We start from the raw sequence: 19710 nt of genomic DNA on the forward strand, positions 1-19710 counted from the left end.
GAGCTAGTTCCAGGACAGGCTCCAAAGCCACAGAGAAACCCTGTCTCGAAAAAACAAAACAAAACAAAACAAACAAAAAACAACAACAACAAAAAAAACCTCCCATTTATTTGTGCTTTGAGAGGTCTTGTATAGCCCAGGCTAACCTTGCCCTCCCAGCCCCAGGTCATTGAGAATAACCTTGAACATCTAATTCCACCTCTGAAGGGCTGGGATGACCAGAACTCCTAAGTGTCTTTAAGATTTGTTTATGTGTCTATGTGTGTGCCCATGTGATTTCTGTGTAACGTGTACAGGAATCCAAGGGACCAGAAGAGGCCGTCATATCTCTGGTACTAGAGTTGTGAGCACCCATCCGGCTGCTGGGAACCAAACCTAGCCCTCTGCAAGAGCAGTAAGCGCTCTTAACCACGGAGGCATCTCTGCAGCCCCATAAATGTCTTTGAACAGTAAACTGTCTGAAACAAGGTGCTGCACGGATGGTTGAGAACACTGACCCTAGACTGTGAGGGTCCCAATGCCATGTTTCCCAAGGTTCAGAGCATTTCAGGCAAAGCCCAAAGTACATAACTGGGTAACGTAAGAACAGACAGTATTGGTTTCAGAGGCAGGGACTTCCAAACTACCTTCTAGTTAACAAAAAAACCGAAAGAAACAAACAAAAAAAGCCCAAGTCCCCTTACATTTATTTGTGTGTGGGCATGTATGCCACTGCACAGATGTAGTGGTGAGAGAACAGCGTGGGGGGTCAGCACTTTCCTTCTCAAGTCAAGTGTCAGCAACCAAAATTGAGTCCTGGAGGGTGCTGCATCTATTAAGCCATCTCACAGGCCCCACGGGGCTTAGAACATGGCCTAGGACCCACTGGACACTCAACCAACATATGAAATTCCTCTCTGTCGGCTTGGTCCCAACCCACCAACACCAATCCCAAAATAAAACACCCAAAAGCAACAAGGGCCGGAGGGGGCCTGAGTACAGTCTTAAAAAAAAAGGATCAGCTTTTAATTTACAAGAGTTCTAGATGTACAGAATTTTCCCTTAAAAAAATCGTTATACACAATAAATACAGTACAAAAAAAAATCTTTATCTTACAGTACTAGTTTTGTCTCCAAGATTTCAAAACGTGGCATGGTGGGCTGGAGGCCAGAAGGATACAGGGAAGACAGCTTGGGAGGAGGAAGCCCCGTGTCTTGTTCCTCGGGAGGGATGGGGGTGGTGGGAATCTCTCTTACTCTCTCCTGCATGTACACACGCAGGATGACTCTGGCATGTGCATGTATGGATGGGACGCAGGTACTCTGGGACACTGGCTTGAGTCCTCGCTTCCTAATTTTCCAGGCTCTGCAGGGAACGGGAAGTGAGCCGAGCCTGTCTGAAGGTCTCTCACAGCTCTGAGTGCCCTGGACAGCGATCCATAAAGCCAATCAGATAAGGCCTGGTATTCAGGTGTTACCAGAGCGTCAACCCAGTAGCCCAGTCCTGGGAAACACTCACTCTTATCCCCTGGCCTGTGCCAGGGGGACATTGTACATTGCAACAGAACCCCCCTCCCCTAGAAAGCCCACGCCCCATCCCAATTCTCTAGCCAACGTGGAAGCAGGAGGGTGGCGAGGCCTTTGTGACTCAAATAACTTAGGCAAGAATTGTCGGGGACTGGTTTAGTGTCCCCTTAGAGGTGGAGGTCGGCTGCCAGGCTGCTCCCCTGGAGGTGGGGTTGGGAGCACCTGACAGGGGCCGCAGGAGCAGCCCAGTGTTATCTGTTCAACGTCCTGGCACCGAGGCCACCGTTGTGACTGGATGGTGGAAAGGCGTCTGGCCTGTGCAGGGGTGTTGGGGATGTGGGGTTGCCAGGCATGGGCCCTGTATGGGGGTAGGGAGCTGCGGGTGTCCGGCCAGGGGCCTGTTGCAGGTTAAGGATGCTGTCGATGGCGCTCTGCAAATGCTCAGTGAGCGTATCGTCCTGCGGGCTGTCACTAGAGAAGCTGGCCTGGTCCACATCAGGGGACTCGGACTTGCGTCGTTTGGCCGGGGGCAGTGCAGGTGCTTCCCAGCTGGGTTCGGTGGGGCCCTGGCTGGTGGTGGAGGTTGGGGTTTCTTGGGGTGGTGGGCCGCCCTTCAAAACACGCTGATACAGTTCGTCCTCCACCGCAGCCAGCTCGCGAATCAGCCCACTGGTAGCCTCATCCACCTTGGCAGGTAGCGAGGTCGGGCTGCTTGCACCCCGCGGCCGTCCCTGCGTACCCTCGGCAGTACCTGGGTCACCCACATTCTCACGGTAGGTCTTGCGCAATGGTAGACGTGGGCAGGGCGCAGGCACTGTGGGTTTGCGTGCTGCGGGCGGGGGATGGTCCAGAGTGCCATTCATCTGTGCCTGCGTGGCAGGAGGGAGTGAGGGCAGAGCTGAGCGCGGCGGAGGCTCCGCCCCTTTCGCAGGTGCAGGTACAGGCAAGGGCTGGTGCACAGGGTCCAGTGCAGTGTTGTGCACCACCTTGCTGAGCCCCGCCTCCTGCTTGATCTTGAGTTTGAGGCCGATGCGGCTGCGGGCCTCATAGGTCTTGATGGGTGGCCGGTTGCGAGAGGGCATGGGGCCATCCTCATCTGCGTCCAAGGATGAGGTGGCAGAGGATGAGGATGAGGATGTTGATGACAAGGAAGATGATGTTCGGGCCCAGGTCACCGAAGGGGAGCCACCAGCCCCGCCGTGCCGGATCACTAGCTTGGTGGGCGGGTGAGGAGGGGGCTGGGCAGAGGTTCCGGATGTGGAAGATGAGGATGATGGGCCATGGCTGGGGAGCCGGTGACCCTCGGAAGACACTGGGACAGGGAAGCCAAGGGAGCGGGAGGAAGACACGTACTCGTCTGTGGAGTTGGGACAGAGAAAACCCTCAGGGTTAGTAGGTAAGCTGAGAGAGGTACTTGTATATTGAATATCTTATCTTCAGGTCCAGGATGAGTCTAGACTAGCCGTTCTCAACATGTAGGTTGGGACCTCCTTAGGAGTCAGACAACCCTTTCACAGGGGTTGCATAGCAGACATCCTGCATATCAGATATTTACAGATGACACATAACAGTAGCAAAATTACAGTTATGGAATAGCAATGAAAATAATTGTATAGTTGGGGTCCACCACCACAAGAGGAAGTGTATTAAAACTAAAGGGTGGCAGCGTTAGGAAGGCTGAGAACTGCTGGTCTAGATGAGCAGATCCTTGGGTCACCCCACACTGCAGGCTTCCTTTATCAATGACTCCCAAGCCCTGCCTAAAGCTTCACTGCCCTCCCAGGGTCACGTGTGTAAGACAAACAGTAAGGATTTAAACAAGCACAGCTCCAGACAAAGGGTAGTGGCCTACATGGTCCACGTCGGTCATTCCGGCTACTCAGGAGCCTGAGGCAGGAGGATCTGAGTACAAAGGCCAGCCTGGGCAAGTCTGGGTGCTCAGTGAGACCCTATCTCTAAAAAATTGAAGGTAAAAATAAAACAAAAGAGGGTTGGGGAGTGGTTCAGTGGTAGCGCTCCTGCCTAGAATCCCACAGTGAGGAGTTGGGGCGTGCGTGGCTCAGCAGTTCAGTCCTAGCCTAGCATGCTCCCAGCCCGAAGTTTAAACACTTTGGAGGTGCTAACCTCAAAGACAAACAAATGCTCCAGGGTGACTTCCTTGTCTTCTTATGGGCTAGGCATACGTGTCCCCATAAGGCACGCTCCTGGCCCCTGGCTGCTTGCTTATGGCTCTGATTTACCCCATGTCGCCCATCAGACTTGTTACAGACATTCTTATGTGGGGATCACAGGGTCCTTCCCAGACTCACTAGGGATACTCAGGAGACACACATCCTTTCTAAAGGCAGAGAGCTCCAGAACAGACCTCAAAGGGTTCAGAAAGATTACACACTAGTGCCTGACTCCTGTGAGTACACAGCAAGGCCTAGGGCTGGGGCAGGGGGAAGCAGAATGATGGATTTTTTTCAAGAGAATAATGGTACTTGAATGTAGGACAAGGCTGAAGGAGAATTTTGGAAAAGCAAGGGGCTGGGGTGTGGACACATGCTTTCCTTAAAGGACAAAGCTTATAGGATGCTTAAAGTGCAAAAAGGAAGAGGAAAGCCTCGTTCTTAGGGGGGTGCAAGCAAAGAATGGGCACAGAGTGGGTGTGGCAGGAACCTTGCTTGTGTGCCTCAACCCTGGCTCTTCTCTCCTGCTTCTGCATCAGCCTAGGCTGGCAGAAACGCCCCTCCTCCCCGCTTCTAGGGTGGAAACTCACAGGGAGCTATAGCAAGGGAAGGAGGGGCTCGTGTGCCCCCTGGTGGCTAAGAAAGGTAAGGCCACTCAACACAATCCTTGGATTTGGTTTTGTTTTGTTTTTAGACTAGGCTGTACACAAACCCAGAGATCCTTCTGCCTCTGTCTTCCCCGTGCACCCCATGCACGTCAGGTTGCTTGCTGAGAATCCCAGCATCGAGGTGCATGACAGATGGGGGGGATGCTCTCCCCATCCCTCCCCTCTCACCAGGCTTCTCCTTGGCGAGCTGCTTATCCAAGGCAAGGGTGGTCTTCTCCTCTTGAATGAACATTCGGTCGATCATAACCATCTCTGCGGAAGGACTGACTCTCTGTGGCGGGGTGATATAAAGGACACAGGAAAAGCAAGTTAGGGAAGAGAAGGCCCTGGCAGGATGTAACTGGTCAGGCTCAGACCATCTACCCCCCTCCCAGCTAAGGGGAGACCACCCACTCCTGTCCAGAACAAGGCAAGGACAGTTCACAGCAGGGAAGGGACCCCAGCAGCTTGAAAATCCTACCCGGGACTCTTCCAAAAGCAAAAGCCGGTATTTATTGAGCATGGCCTGGGTGCGTTTGAGGAGCTGCGTGGAGACAGTCTCAAATTCTTCATCCACTGAAGGGAGAAAAGTCATACAGGTTAGGAGATGGATCAGGGGATGAGTGGACGGCACAAGGCGCCTGTGGCCGAGCGTACAATGCTCACCCTACTTCATGCTCTGTGGCCTGAACACCAAGGGCTGGTGGCTGAGCTGGGGGCACTTGGGGACGTGGGAGGAGAGCAGTGGGGAGGCCTCACCTTTGTGGTAGTCGTTGGGGGAGGGGAGGGCACCCTGGTAGACGTGGTAGGGCAGGAGGCGATGGAGGGCGTCCTCAAAGGAGGGAAAGGCTGTCTTGTAATCGGGGTGCAGGACGGAACCCTGATGTTTGTGCAGATGCTCCAGGAAGCTGGGGGTGGGGTTAGACCACATACACAGAGCTGGGGTGAGGGCCAGAGAAACTGATCCTGAACCTCAGCCCCATGATAAATTCAGACTGCAAAGGAGGGTGGTGCCAACCTGGCTCCCTGCGCCCACTTGTCTCATGGCTTCCCTGGCCGTGGACAAAGTTAACAGGTGACAGAAGAGGAAAGAGAAGCCTGGGAAAGTGAGGGGATGTCACTCTTGCTTAGAGGATCCAAAGGAGAGAGGGAGGGGTTGAGAGTTAGGTGGGAACCTTCAGATCCATGCTGCTCTGTCTCCTGCCACCAGGGGGCAGGACCGCTCCACTGCCTCTGTAGGGTGGGGCTGCCTAGGAGGGTGTTAGATTATAAGTACCTGTTTTATTTCCCAGCTGCGGTTTTCTACAGAATCCCTACTACAACGGGTTGGGTTTCCCGATCACATGACCACGTGCCCCACCAGACAAGCCTTGATGAGCGAGCAGCCCTCTACACCATGGGGCAGATCTCCTGCTCTCCTCTCTTTGTTAGCAAACACCACTCAGGCCTCTGAGTTCTCAAACAGCCTGCCTGCTCTCACCAACAGGTGGCCACCTATTCAATTTACCTGACTCACTCAAAACATGGTTCCCTATCTTCCCTGACCCTTAAAGTTATGTGCACTTAACCCACGGGCCCATCCGGACACCCCGGCTCGTCTCCACCACATCTGACAGGCTACAGAAACAGCAACAGCACTGACATCAAACTGTGGATGGAAGCCAGGGCCTGGTGCACTGCAGCCTCTTGAAGTAAGCAGCCCGCCATTGTTCCCTTAGCAGAAGGGAAACTGAGGTCAAAAGGGAATGCACACAGCTCGGGAGAGTTGGAGCTGGGGCTCTGTAGAGGTCGGGGCAGGTGGCTGTCACTCACCAGGCTTCTTTGCTGGGTTGCAGGAGGGGCTGTTTCTTCAGGCTACACAACTTGCTGTCATACTGCGGAAGGAAGACAGGTGAGTGACAGGTGCCGCCGGAGGAAGACTTCTAGGTCTCCTCAGTCTATGTCCCCCATCTAGCCACGGACGTAGATGGTAAAGGGAGCTGGCACCAGCTACAGCATCCCTGCCCATCAAGAGAAACCTGGTAGGGAAAGCCAGGTGTGCTGTCATATGCCTGTGTCCTGGTTAGCCCGAGCTGTAACTTGAAACAGCCTAGAGTCACCCGAGAGAAGCCTCAACTGATGTCTGCTCTTTGGGGAATTATCTTGATTAACTGATACAAGAGGGCCCAGCCTTCTGTGGGTGGCAACATTTCCTAGGCAGGTGACCCCAAGCTTCGGAAGAAAGCTAGCCTAGCAAGAAAATAAACCCATGAACGATGAAGCCAGTGAGTGAGCCAGTGAAGGACCATTCCCCCATGGTCTGTGCTCCAGTTCCTGCCCTGGCTTCCCTCAATGATAGGTTGTGATCTGAAAGAATAAGTCAAATAAACCCATCCCTCTCCTAAGCTGCTTATGATTACAGTCTTTTGTTTTGGTTTTTGATTTTTGGAGACAGGGTTTCTCTGTGTAGCTCTGGATGTCCTGAAACTCACTTTGTAGACCAGGCTTGCCTTGAACTCAAGAGATCCACCTTCCTGTGTCTCCTGAGTGCTGGAATTAAAGGTGTACACTACTACCACCTGGCTGGTTACTGTCTTATCATAGCAACAGAGAGCAAACAGAGACCCATCTCAAAAAACCACGGAGCTGGATGTTTGTGAGTTTATGGCCAGTCTTGGACAGAGACCCCATTTCAGAACCAAGGAGCGGGGTAGGAAGATGCGTATGGGGTCAAGACCAGCCTGGTTTACACACTGAACTTCAGACCAGTCAGGACTACAAAGAGAGTTTCTGCCTCAACTAAAACAGAGAGGAAGGGAGGAAACCTGCTTGGGAGATGTGGCCTAGGTTATGGGGAAAGAGTATTAGCAAATAGGTCCAAGCTCTTGCTGCCCCCCCCCCGTGTCCTCTCTGTACCAGCTCACGGAGGTCTCCTATGTTGACTTTTTAATTTCACCGTGATTAATAATATCCTCCCTCGTCTCCATTTCCTCTCTCCTTCTAGTGAATCTAGTTTCCATATACTTAGTTTGAGATAATTGGTCTGTCAAAACTTCTTTACCAAAATCCAGGTTTGTGCAAGTCAGTGCTCCATCCTCAAGCCACACCCCAAGCCCATCACTGGGGGATTCTAGGCAGGGGCTCTACCACTGAGCCACGCCCCAAGCCCCTCACCGGGGAATTCTAGGCAGGGGCTCTGCCACTGAGCCACGCCCCCAGCCACTGAACCGCCCACATCTAAACTGCTGTATTGGTGCTTCACCTCTGATCCTGCAGAGGTCCACATACTCCTGCCCCTAGCTAGCTTTCCTCACCACCTAAGCAGCCCTTGCCCCGTGTCCTATGTCCATCTCTTGCTAGCTCACTCTTTGATCCCTAGTTGCTCTGAGGCTCCTTACCTGCAGCGCTGGGGGTTTCCCTGGCCCAGACACAGCAGCTTTGGCCACACTCAGGGTTGGAAGGTTGCTGGCAAAAGCTTTGTTTTCGGCAGGAAGTAAAGGAGGGAGACCTAGGGGGGGAGCAAGGGAGAGGACCCGGGGTCCCCAGCATGAAGGCCCTTCCTCCATTTGAGCACCCTTCCCATCCCACAGCCCTCCCACCAATGCCTCATTCCCAATACCTGGGCAGTCTGCCCTCCTTCCTCGACTGGTTGGTGCCAGGAGGGTAGGGCGACACCCTGGGCTCTGGTACACGGCAGTTCTACCTGATCCCTTTGCCTAGGCAGGCTCCTCTCCCTACCTGGGGTTGCCATAGATGTGGCGGCAGGGGCATGGCTGGAGGCGACAGGAGCCCCAGGTGGTGCCTGTCCGCTGACTAGCACAGAGGCAGTAGGACTGGAGAGGGGCCCCAGGGTGGTAGACGTCTGTGGGGTGGCGGGGGTGCCTCCAGCCTTATTCTGGAGGACAATCCCAGATGGCACCTGAGGAAGGACAGGTGGCTGAGGGGTGGGGCATGGGATGGCAATAGGGTAGCCAGATGCACACGGACACATTGTAGGCAGGGCAGGGCAGGGCAGGGCAGGGCAGGGCAGGGCAGGGCAGGGGGCCAGTTTGGGAAGTTGGGGGAGTTAGTGTCCCTACTGATGGTTACCTGGTGAAATCTTTCCAGAAGTGCTTTTGGCTGGGGCAACGCAGGAAAGGGGGCAGTTACCATCTGGAAGGCCCGAGGTGGTGGTGGAGGGGGTGCTGTGGGCTCAGGGACCATGTGGAGGGCTGGTGGCGGAGTGGGGGACTTACGGGGTCCCTGACCCGGTGGGAACTGGGGCTGGAAGTCAGGGGGTGTGGGGACCGGCAACCTGGTAGAAGGCTCAGAGGAGGAGGCCACAGTGGAGGGGGTAGAGGCAGGAGGGAGGTGGGGGGTTGAGGGCAGTGGACCCTCAGGGGGCTGGGATGGGGGTCGCAGAGGGGGCTGGGATGGGCCTGGGGCCGTGGGGCCTGGGGTGCCAGCTGGTGGTGGGGCACCCAATTGATTCTGGATGACAAAGATACTAGCTGAGGAACCCTGGGGAGGAGGACAGGGGTGCAAGGTAGGTTCCAAGGGTTGGCAAGTCAGGCTCTGTGGCTGGGAAGGAGGGCGTGAGTGGGGTCTTGACGGTGGGCGGGAAGGGGGCCTGGCAGGGTGTGGGGAGGGCATGTGGGGACTGTCTCCCAGGGGAGCCTGGTGAGGTAGTGATGGGGAGGAGGCAGGGCCAGGGGCTTTTAGTGGAGCAGCTGCAGGGATCTGTGCAAAAAAGGGAGACAGAGGCAGAGACAGGCTCAGATCAGCCTTGGCTTCCGCTCTCCCAAGACACTGTAACCCCAGGCCCCCCTCACCCAGCCCTCAACCATCCCACTCAAAGGCTCCATTCTCCGCCTACTCCAGTCCTGTTGGAGGCAGGACCCCACTGCCACCGCTCGCCTTTCTCAGCACCTCGCTTCACCCGGCCACCCGTGCATTCTCTCCTACCCACCCCTCTGTCGCCACATGCCCCCACCCTACTCAACTCTCTGATCTCCCCTGTGCACCCCCCACCCAGCAGACCAAGGCAAGCCCTGCAGGGTGCACAGGTGGGCAGCAGCAGAGGAAGCAGTGGCAGGGAACACTGGGAGGAGCACCACAAGCTGCCGAGCAGGAGGCAGGAGGAGCACAGCACAGGGAGCTGCCCGCATGACATTACACAGACAACACTCGGGGTATGTGGCTGCTGGCCAGTGTGGGAGGCTTCAGGACTCAGCAGCAAGGACAAGAGGGCAATAGGAAGTGGCCAACCATGGGAAATGGGTGTGTGGGTGGTGTGTTCTGGGCACTATTCTGCTGCCTGTCTCTCAGTGTGCCCCTGACCTATGTCCACTTTTGTATATGTGTGGCCGTTCTAGACAGTGCCAAGTCACCCACACCATCCAGCCTGCATCCTGCACCCATGTGCACTGACTGTCCTTCCACCTAAGCAGGTCTCGGCCAGTTTTGCCCCTCAGGAATATCCTCAAGTCATGACCATAGTAGGCACTGTGCAACCAGTGAGTGCCAGCTGTGTACCCAAGCTGTGGCCGGCACCTTGACACTGTCCTAGAGCAATGAGCTGGCCACAGTACTGGATAATGGGATGCCTCACGACGAGGGTAAGTGGGTAGAGCTGGCAGATGCAGAGGGAGTCTGCCACCAACAAGATGTGGGGCTTGAGTGTAGGTCCCTGTGCGGCTGCCACCCTTCTTGAAGCCTTTACCACCTGAGACATTGGGCTGGCAAGATAGCTCAGCAGGTCAAGACCTGCTGTCAAGTCTGAGGACCTGAGTCCGATGCCCAGAGCCCACATGGTAGGAGACAACCATCTCCCACAACCACCTCTGCACGCCGCACATCATCTGTGACATGCACGTGGGCACACACACAAAGACCCGAGACCAGAGAACCTGGGGGCTCCTCACACTACACCAGTAATAGCAGTCCCCAACCTTCCCAGTGCTGCGACCCTTCAATACAGTTCCTCGTGTTGTGATGACCCCTAACCACGACACGACTGTCATTACTACTTCATAACTGTCCTTTCGCTAGCTATGAACTGTAATCTAATATCTGTGTTTTCAATGGTCTCAGGCAACCCGTGTTTGCTCGCCCCCCACAAAGGGGTCAGGACCCAGATGTTAACAACCACTGCTCTACACTGACACAATCTGTAGTTCATTCAGCATTACTGCCTGGTGGGAGACCCCCAGCATCTGGCCCCTAAATCCGGGACATTTTGAACAACCCTTCCAAGCTCAGCTCTGATTAACTTTTGGCAACTAAGAAGTAAAATACACTTAAAACAAACTAGACCAAGCAACCAGCCTCGCCATCCCTACAGCACTGCCAGCTCTTGGCAGAGGGCAGAGTAACAGATCTGGGCCTGCCACACAGTAAAAGGGACCATCCTCCGACAATCCTGCAGAAGGCAGCTCGCTCTGGTGATTTCAAAGCTTCATTCTGTCGGGAATGGCCTCAGTTGGTAGTGTGTCTGTCCACTATGTACAAAAACTTGGGTTTGATCCCCAATACTACTTCAACCTGGCACAGTGGCTGAAGGGCTGTGAAGGCAGCTAAGGCAAGAGGATCAGGAGTTCAAGGTCATCCTTAGCTAAACAAAACAAAACAAACCTTTAACTCAGTTGTTCCTTCTCCAAGAGCAGGCAACACAGAAAATTTGGAAGGGGTAGGAGGATGGGGGTGGAGCTTTAGTATCTACCTGCAAGGCAGGGCAGAGCTGTGCTGATATCCTTTAAGGTTTTTTTTTTTAATTTTTATTTTATGAATATATATGTTTTACCTGCATATATGTCTGGCCCACAGAGGCCAGAAAAGGGCACTGGAGCCCCTAAGACTGGAGTCACAGACGGCTGCCAGCTCCCTTTCAGATTATTTTTGATTGGTTTACTCAATCTTTCCACAAATAATAAAATGTTTCACTTAAATTTCTTTTCTTTTCTTTGGTTTCTCGAGACAGAGTTTCTCTGTGTAGCCCTGGATATCCTGGAACTCAATCTCTAGACCAGGTTGTCCTCAAACTCACAGAGATCTGTCTGCTTCTGCCTCCTGAGAGCTAGGATTAAAAATGTGTACCACTATCACCCGGCTCAAAATAAATAAACCTTAAAAGAAAGACAATCCCAGTCCTTGCTCACAGGGATATCCACTGTGGCCATATATACAATAGGCAAACCAGAGTATAGCCCAGTGTAAAAAGAGCAGATTATTGTACTGGTGCCTAAGAAAAGCCAGTGTGCTTCCATTACCCTGAACACCTTTCCAGTGAATGGGCCACACAGGGTGTGGGAGAGCTAAGTGAAACAAGACTGCATTGCTGAGCAAGTGTTTAAACTGGCTTATGAGTGCTGGGGACACGGCTCGGTGGACCCCGCACCTGTCCACAAGCCTACAGACCCAAATTCAAAACCCAAGATAAATATATGCACACAAAATAAATTGAGCACAAAACTGAACCAAGCAGCAGTTCTGTGTGCACACCAAACCTGCTAGCTTTGCTCACAGCACAAGTACAAAACAAGGGGGTTTGCTTTGCTTGTTTTTGAGACAGGTCTCACTTTATAAGCTAGACTAGCCCCAAACTTCCAGTAACCTCCCTGCCCCCGCTTCCAGAACGCTTCAGTTACAGAAGCGCATCACATCTGCCGGAATGATACAATGTTAAAGAGACAATTCTTCCCAGGGCTGTCATACTGCACTAAAATCTCAGGAGTGTGGGGCAGAGATAACACATACAACCTAGTCTCAAATATCCAAGTAACAAAAACAAAGCATTTGCACCACAAAAACACACAAACACCAAGAAAGACTGATGGTGGCTGGTGAGGTGGTTTGGTGCATAAGAACACTGACTGCACTTCCAGAGAACTGGGGTTTGATTCCCAGCACCCACATGGCAGTTCACAACGGTCTCTATTTCCAAGGAATCTGACACCGTCCTCTGGCCTCTGTCGGCACTTGGCATACAAGTGGCAGACATACATATATGCAGGCAAAATACCCATACAAATAAAAAAGTAAAATAAAAAAAAATTACTACCAATTTCTAAGACAGCCCTGGCCACCCCACCTCCTTATATTTAACCCCACCCATACCAAGCCAGGATTAGTATCTGTGATCAGGAATTCCCCAGAAGTAATCGTATGTCACTTCCGAGACAAGGCCAAAAAGAAGCTTCCTACAGCGGCTCTCACTACTTATCCACTGTGGAAGCCAATCATGGCTTGCTGTGGCCTGTCCCTTCAGACGCCCACATGGTTGAGCTGGCAAGCAGGTTCACCAGCCTCAGCAAGCCTTTACATGACTGCCGCCCTGCCCAACATCTTCTTTATTTCTTGATTTAGCCCAGGCTGGCCTGGAACTCACTAGGTAGATCAGAATGGCTCAAACTGCCTGCCTCTGCCATATAGGTCCTGGGATTCGAGCTTGAGCCTTGCCTATCAGTCTCACGTCCTGCAGGCCAACCTGGGACTCACTGTGAAACCCAGGATAACCTTGAACCTCTGGGTCTTCCTGCCTCTGGCAAGCATAGGCCACCACACCCAGCTGCCTGGCTCTCAGTGTTGGTCGGGCCTGGTTACACATTCTCACATGAATGTGTAAGAATACAGCGTTCATGAATTTACATGAGTATCCTCACTGTAAAGTAGCTGCTGTCATCATCACCCTTACTTGAGAGGCAAGGAAACTGAGGTACAGAGAAACAAGCAACTTGCCTAAGACCCCAGGGCCCAGAGGTGGTGACAGAAGATACCAGGACTCTCCCCTCCCCAAAACTCCACAATTCCCTTAGACCATGGCTTGTCACCTACATGCATTGCCTGCTAGGGGCATTCATGGGTTGCAGTCAGCATTTAAAAAGCATAAAAGGACAGAGCTGGAGTGCTGGCTCAGTGGTTAAGAGCACCTATTGTTCTTCCAGAGGACCCAGGTTCTATTCCCAGCACTCACACCAGGTGGGTCACAACTGCCTGTAACCTCAGCTCCAGGGAACCCAACGCCTTGCCTCTGACCACTAAGTGCACCTACAACCACTGGAGGTCCTGACTACAGCAGACACAAGCAATTCCTACTCTGTGTGGAGGACACACTAGCTCACTGATTCAACCTAAGCCTTCCTCCCAGTCCTCAATCTAGACAGAAGAAACATGTTCAAGTTTACATGGTAGACAGTCTATAAAATTGTGGCTGTTGGAGACCAAGTCCACACTGACTTTGCTATCCAGCCCCTTGCTGGATAATATATTTCTGTTCCAATTCCCACCCCTCCTCTGGCTCTTCTTTTTCTTTTTTAAAACAAGTTCAAGATCTGCCTCTCTAGAATAAAGGGGCAGCCTGCCTTAATCTCTCGTGTGCTTACGATTCACATGAGAGCAAAGGCCCACTTTCCTCACATGTAAAAAGTGTCCACAAATCAACAAGAAGCCGACCAAGAACCATCAGTTGAAAATAGCAAAGAATATAAACAATTTCATAGAATACCTCTTAAGAATATAAAAACTTGCCTGATTTCATTGACAATGAAAATAAATACAACTCAAAGACGAGTACAAGGCACTCCAGTTCACCGTGAATGTACTAGTGAGACTGGAGGAAGAGGGGTGCACACTGCACTACTGAAGAAGCTGGACCACTGACAGTCCACAGACGACAGCCGAGAGAGCATCACAATATAAAGCCACACCTTTTAGAACCGGGAAACCCAGTTTAAAGAACTTATTCTAGGTTATGTGTGGCAGAAGGACAATAAATGAAAGGCTTAAACTGGACAATTTAGCAAAACTCTCTCAAAATGTTCAAAGAGCTTGTGATGTATCTCAGTAGCAGGTGCTTGCCTAGAGCCCACCAATGAGGGGTCAGTGGCATGTCTCAGTGGTAGAGCCCCTGCCTAGAATCGCCCAGTGAGGGGCTGGGGGTGTGGCTCAGTGGGAGAATGCCTGTCTAGAATCCCCCAGTGAGGGGCTGGGGGCATGGCTCAATGGTAGAGCCCCTGTCTAGAATCCCCCAGTGAGGGGTCAGTAGCATGTCTCAGTGGTAGAGCCCCTGCCTAGAACCCCCAAGTGAGGGGCTGGGGGTGTGGCTCAGTGGGAGAATGCCTGCCTAGCACACACCAAGCTCAGTTCAAACCCAGATTACAAAACAATTCATCCTGCAAAATGCCACCCACATGAAGTCATTGTCTGTGGCCTTGTTCATAACAAGTCAAAGCCAGGAGTGACTTAGAAGCCCACCGACAAGAGTAGCTAAAGAAATAATGTACCCACACAATGGTCTACTATACAGCCACCAAGGTCAAGTTTAACAATCGGTACAAGTGTGAACCTAGGCACAGCACACTACTGCTTTTTATAAAACTGGAAGACAGAGTGTTCATGTGTGGTTATGCTCACATCCACACCAAAAGGAAATTCAAGAGCCCTGTCTAGGAGAGGCTGAGGAGACAGGGTCTCATATAGCCCAGGCTAGTCACAAACTCCCTATGTATTATCTGACCTTCCCGTCTCCACCTCCTGAGCACAGGTTACAGAAAGGGTCATCATGTCTGACTTTAGTATGTTTTGACATGTAAAGGAGCTGTGTTACCCAATATAGGAAGAGGTCATTTCCCAACTCTCTGTGACTTGTGTCCCCATCTAAAGCTGGACTCCCCCTGCACTGGCCCTGGTCTCAGATGTGCACAGTGGCCAGGAGACATTCAGGGAACACGAGAGTGGAGAACAAAGGAGAGCGTGATTTCCAAGGCAGCAGGACAGAGGCAGGCAGGGCAGAGCGGGGAGCTGCGCAGAGGACACCAGGCTGCCAGGGCGCATCTACCTGGGGAGCCGGAGCTGGGGAAGCCTGGCTGTCGGGGGTCTGAGCGCCGAGGCCAGCTCCTTTGGTCACGGGTGTGGCCAGGGCTGGGTCTTGGGCAGGAGGCGGGGCGCTGACTATGACCGAGGCAGGCACCGAGAGGTGGGGACCCTCTGTAGAGAGGGGCTGCTGGCTCCTCTCCTGCAAGGGGCCACCCACACAGGATCAGAAGGCCCCCGCAGAGGCCATGGGCTCCCACCTGAGCCTGCCACCCCCACTCAATCTCATGAGGAACTGTAGACAAGAGGCGCAGGGCAGGCAGACCTCAGAACCTCTGGCCACTATCCTGTGTGTTCCATCTGTCTGCCTGTCTATCATTTCATCCACCCATACTCCCTTACTGAGATTCCCAGTCGGTCTGTCAATCCCATATTTGTCAGACAAGACAACCTACAAACCTTGTGGACAACCCTGAGATCCCCCCACTAGCCCCCTCAGCTCAGCTATTTGCCACCCAACCCTTCCCCCCCCCCCAATGCTCCCCCATACCTGGGGCAGGAACATCTGGAGGGAATCCTGAGTGAGTATGGCCGTTGTGGCCGCAGGGGGTGGCTGTCCCAGGACTATCTTCTCTGGGCTGGCCTGAGGAGGGGTGGCCTGAGGCTGGGTGGCCGCCTGTGGAGTAGGGGCCTGTGGAGACTGCTGTGCCGGTGGCTGTTGGAGACCCAGGGGCAGTGATGTGGTGACAGCAGGGGGCACCTGGGTGGCAGGCTGAACTGCCAGAACAGACGTGGCCTCCCCAGTGGTAGCAGCTGGGGTGGTGGGCTGCACCAGCCCATCAGGGGTATTGAGCATGGCCACAGCACTGGGGGGCAAGGTGACACCCTGGAGGACGGTGGTGGCCGTAGGGCCAGTGGGGGCAGGCTGGCTCTGGGTGGGCAGGCTGCCAGTGGCCAGAGACACGGGCATCTGGAAGAGGGCGGGCTGGCCCACTTGGATGGGGGCTGCAGAGAGGATGTGCGCGGCGCTGTGTGCCCCAGAGTGGGGTGCCAGCACAGGGCCTAGACTCAGTGGGCCTGCCAGGTTCTGGTTAGTGAGGATTGGGTTGGCAATGAGCTGTCCACCTGCATGGGGTGCTGCGGCCGTGAGGATCTGGCCACCCACATTGGCAGGCAGGGCAGAGAGTGACTGGGGAAGTTGAACAGCTGGGCCGCCTGGCAGCAGGAACTGGTGGTTCTGGCCAGGAAGCATGTGCTGGGCTGGGATCACGATACTGCTGCCTTGATTGAGGAGGTGGACGCTCATGGGCTTGCTGAGGGTTCCGGGGGGCTGCGGTGGAGCTGTCCCCGTGGTGGTGACCGGTGGTTGCTTGAATACATTTGCCTGCAAGGCTGGTGCGGGGAAGCTGGACAGCACCACATTCTGGCCAGCTTTGCCTGCGGCCATGAAAGTCAGGTTCTGGGGGGCCTTAGGTTGCTGTGGCAGGGTACCTGGTTCGCCCTGGATGGTGAGGGTTGCCCCCGTGGGGGTGAAGGGCTTGGGTGTCAGCTGGTAGAGTTTGGGGGGCAGTACCCCCGCAGGCTTGGGCTGGATGGGCGTGGGGGTTCTGTGTAAAATCACATTGGGTGCTTGTACCAGAGGTGACGTGCTGAGGCCCGAGGCCACCGCCAGCGGCTGTCCCGAGGGTGCCCCACTGGCTGTTGCAGTGGCGGTACCTGTCCCAGCAAACACTGAGTTCCCATTGAGAGTGGTGGTCACGGCAGCTGGGAGGTTTTTCTGGATTACTAGGCCAGCCCCTTGGGGGGACACGCCGGCAGACGCCAGGGTCACTGGCTCTGAGGGCCCGGCTGCCGAGGCCAAGTAGCCACTGACAGGCACCTGCTTTGCCAAGAGCTGGGAGGTGGGTGGGTTAAGGGCCATGACAGGCTGGCCCACCACTTGAATAGGTGCCAGACCCAAAGTGGCTGCTGTGGCACCCCCAGGGCTGCCATTGGGAAGGCCCTGGAGGCCTGGAATGGGCTGAAGGGTCACATTGCCTAGGCCCACAGGCTGCAGGAAGGGCTGAACGCTTAGGGCCTTGTTGACCACATCCTGGGGTGGCACCAGGGCCTGGTGGGTCAGTACAGTGGGTGGAGCTTGCAGGCCCAGCAGATCGGCACTGCCTTGGAAGAGAGCCTGAGCTCCTGCAGTCACCGCAGTGGCTCCTGGAGCCCCTGTAGCACCAGTCCCATTGTCGGCGGGCTGTAGGGTGGGCAGCTGGAAGGGGCCCAAGTCCAGTTCAGCCTCAGCCTCCAGGGTCTGTTCTGTGATGTTGGCCTCCTGAAGACTCTGCTGGAGAATGTCACAGGGCTGTTCTGGGCCCCCACCGCCCCCGCCACCTCCTCCTGCTGCAGGGGAGCCCAAGATATCATCTTCCAGGAAGTCCAGGTCCACGCTGGGGGCAGGCTGGCTGGGCTCTGGGTTTAGGTGGTTGCCAGAAGCTTCCTGCACATGGAGCTGGAGGGCAGACAAGAGAAGGCAAGAGCCGAGGTCAACATGGGGACACTTTGGTGTCAAAGGCCACTACAATTTAGCAATTTTCTATCTGAAAGTGGCTGGATGCAGTTCAAATCCTGGCTTGGTTGTGTGCTTGACTGCAGCTTGCTTAATCTGACCCCAGTTTCTCCATCTGCACCTACCAGCAGAAGGTAATAAGAATACTGGAGATAGACGTGAGCAAGACTGCTCAGTGGGTAAGAGCACTCATCTCTCAAACCCGAGTTCCAGCCCCGGAACCCAGCGTGGAAAGAGGCAAATGAGTCCTTAAAACTCTCCTTAGACCTCCACGTGCAAGCCATGCAGCCATGTATCATCACTAACAAGGGTCATACACACAAACATACCATATTAATAATTAAAAAAATACGCTTTTTAAAAAAAAGATGAGTCTCATTATGTAACCCTGGCTGACCTGGAACTCACTATGAACTCACAGAGAGCCGCCTGCATTTTTTTTTAATAGTCAGTCGGGAAGATGAGACAGCTCTGAGGAGAGAGGCAATGGCAGCCTTGACAACCTGAGATCAACCCCTGGATCCCACAAGGTGGCAGGAGAGAACCAACTCCTGAGAGGTGTCCCCTGACCTCCACACAAATGCTGTGGTAAATTCATGTACACACACGTGATTATGCACACACACAGGTGCACACAAAATAAGTAAAATAAATAAATAAATGAAATTATAGTCACAGAGACCCATAATATTTATTTGTAGTTCCAATACTCCCTACAAACCAAGGTATTTAATGATTTTTTTCTCTTATTGGGAGGGGGAGATTGAGACAGGGTCTCTCTGTGTAGCCCTGGCTGTCTTGGAACTTGCTCTATAACCCAGGATGACCTTTGTTTGCCCAGGCTAGATAAGAACTCATTATGTTACCTAGACTGGCCTTGAACTTGCTTACAGCTAAAGATTATTCTATATGTCCATGTGTGCCTATGCATATGTTTGTACAACACATATGTGCCTGGTTTCTATAGTGGCCAGAAAAAAGTCGAACTCCCTGGAACAGGAAGAGTCACAGACAGTTGTGAGCCACCATGTGGGTGTTGGGAACCAAACCCCACTCCTCTGCAAGAGCAGCCAGTGCTCTCAACCACTGAGCATCTCTCTAGACCCCATGGATGACTTTGAACTCTAGTTCCTCTTGCTGCTAATCTCCCGAGTGCTGGGACCTTAGCATGTACAACCACACCTACCTGGTTGTTGTCCTTGTTTTAATTTTTTTTTTTTTCGAGACAGGTTTTCTCCGTAGCTTTTTGGTTCCTGTCCTGGAACTAGCTCTTGTAGACCAGGCTGGCCTCGAACTCACAGAGATCCGCCTGCCTCTGTCTCCCAAGTGCTGGGATTAAAGGTGTGCGCCACCACCGTCCGGCTTTGTTTTAATTTTTATAAGAGCAAACTTTACCAGGAGTTCTGGGTAATACACTGCATAATGACCCAGCTGCCCCTCAAGGGTTGCCATAGGAAGGCACACATGTGACATCATATATGACACAGACAAAACTTGTTTGGCTCCAAAGTTCAATATGAGGCAGCGGGGTTGGAAGAAAGACAGACCACAGCACACGAACTGTTGCCGGGTTTGGGGCGGGGGGGGAGGGGGGCCGAGGCTGGTGCCATGCTCACCGAGACTGCAACCAGTGGCAAACAAGCTCAGTAGACTTATGGTCCAAAGGATCAAAGTGGCAAACACAGCTCAGAGGCTTACAGTCCAGAGGGCCATATAATACACAGGTTCGAGGTTTTATGTCACCTCCTCAGATTTTGACTAGATGGAAGATTCAGAGCTGGGCTGGGCATGTGGCTCAGCTGGTATGGTACCTGCCTAGAGAGCATGAACCTGGGTTCGGTTCCCAGCACAGACTCGGTGTGGTGGTGCATGACCATAATCCCAACAACTGAGGGGAGAGGCAGAAAGATTAGAAGTTGAAGGTCATCCTCAGCTACCCAGTGAGTTTCTGACTGTTTGGGACCACATGAGACCTTGTCTCAGAAAACCAAAATACCTAAATTTCAATAAAGGTCTGGGCAGGGTAGTGATGGCACATGCCTGCCTTTAATCTCAACACTCAGGA

At 53.4% G+C, this 19710-nt stretch overlaps 1 protein-coding gene across 2 annotated transcripts in view; it reads right to left on the reverse strand.

Annotated features, from left to right (window-relative positions):
• Positions 1-1067: 1067 nt before the first annotated feature.
• Bicra (BRD4 interacting chromatin remodeling complex associated protein) overlaps positions 1068-19710 on the reverse strand; it is a 73018-nt gene continuing 54375 nt past the window's right edge. For both annotated transcript variants that reach the window (XM_057761501.1, XM_057761502.1), the window contains 10 exons: positions 15642-17588; positions 15117-15293; positions 8393-9022; positions 8042-8222; positions 7702-7811; positions 6137-6198; positions 5084-5232; positions 4806-4900; positions 4514-4616; positions 1068-2863 (listed from right to left, as the gene is read on the reverse strand). In XM_057761501.1, the coding sequence (XP_057617484.1) occupies positions 1758-2863; positions 4514-4616; positions 4806-4900; positions 5084-5232; positions 6137-6198; positions 7702-7811; positions 8042-8222; positions 8393-9022; positions 15117-15293; positions 15642-17588 (4560 nt within the window). In that variant the 3' untranslated portion in view covers positions 1068-1757. The remainder of the gene's footprint in view (positions 2864-4513; positions 4617-4805; positions 4901-5083; positions 5233-6136; positions 6199-7701; positions 7812-8041; positions 8223-8392; positions 9023-15116; positions 15294-15641; positions 17589-19710) is intronic.

Source organism: Chionomys nivalis, chromosome 2 (genome assembly GCF_950005125.1).
Source record: "Chionomys nivalis chromosome 2, mChiNiv1.1, whole genome shotgun sequence".
In the NCBI taxonomy this organism is placed as follows: domain Eukaryota; kingdom Metazoa; phylum Chordata; class Mammalia; order Rodentia; family Cricetidae; genus Chionomys; species Chionomys nivalis.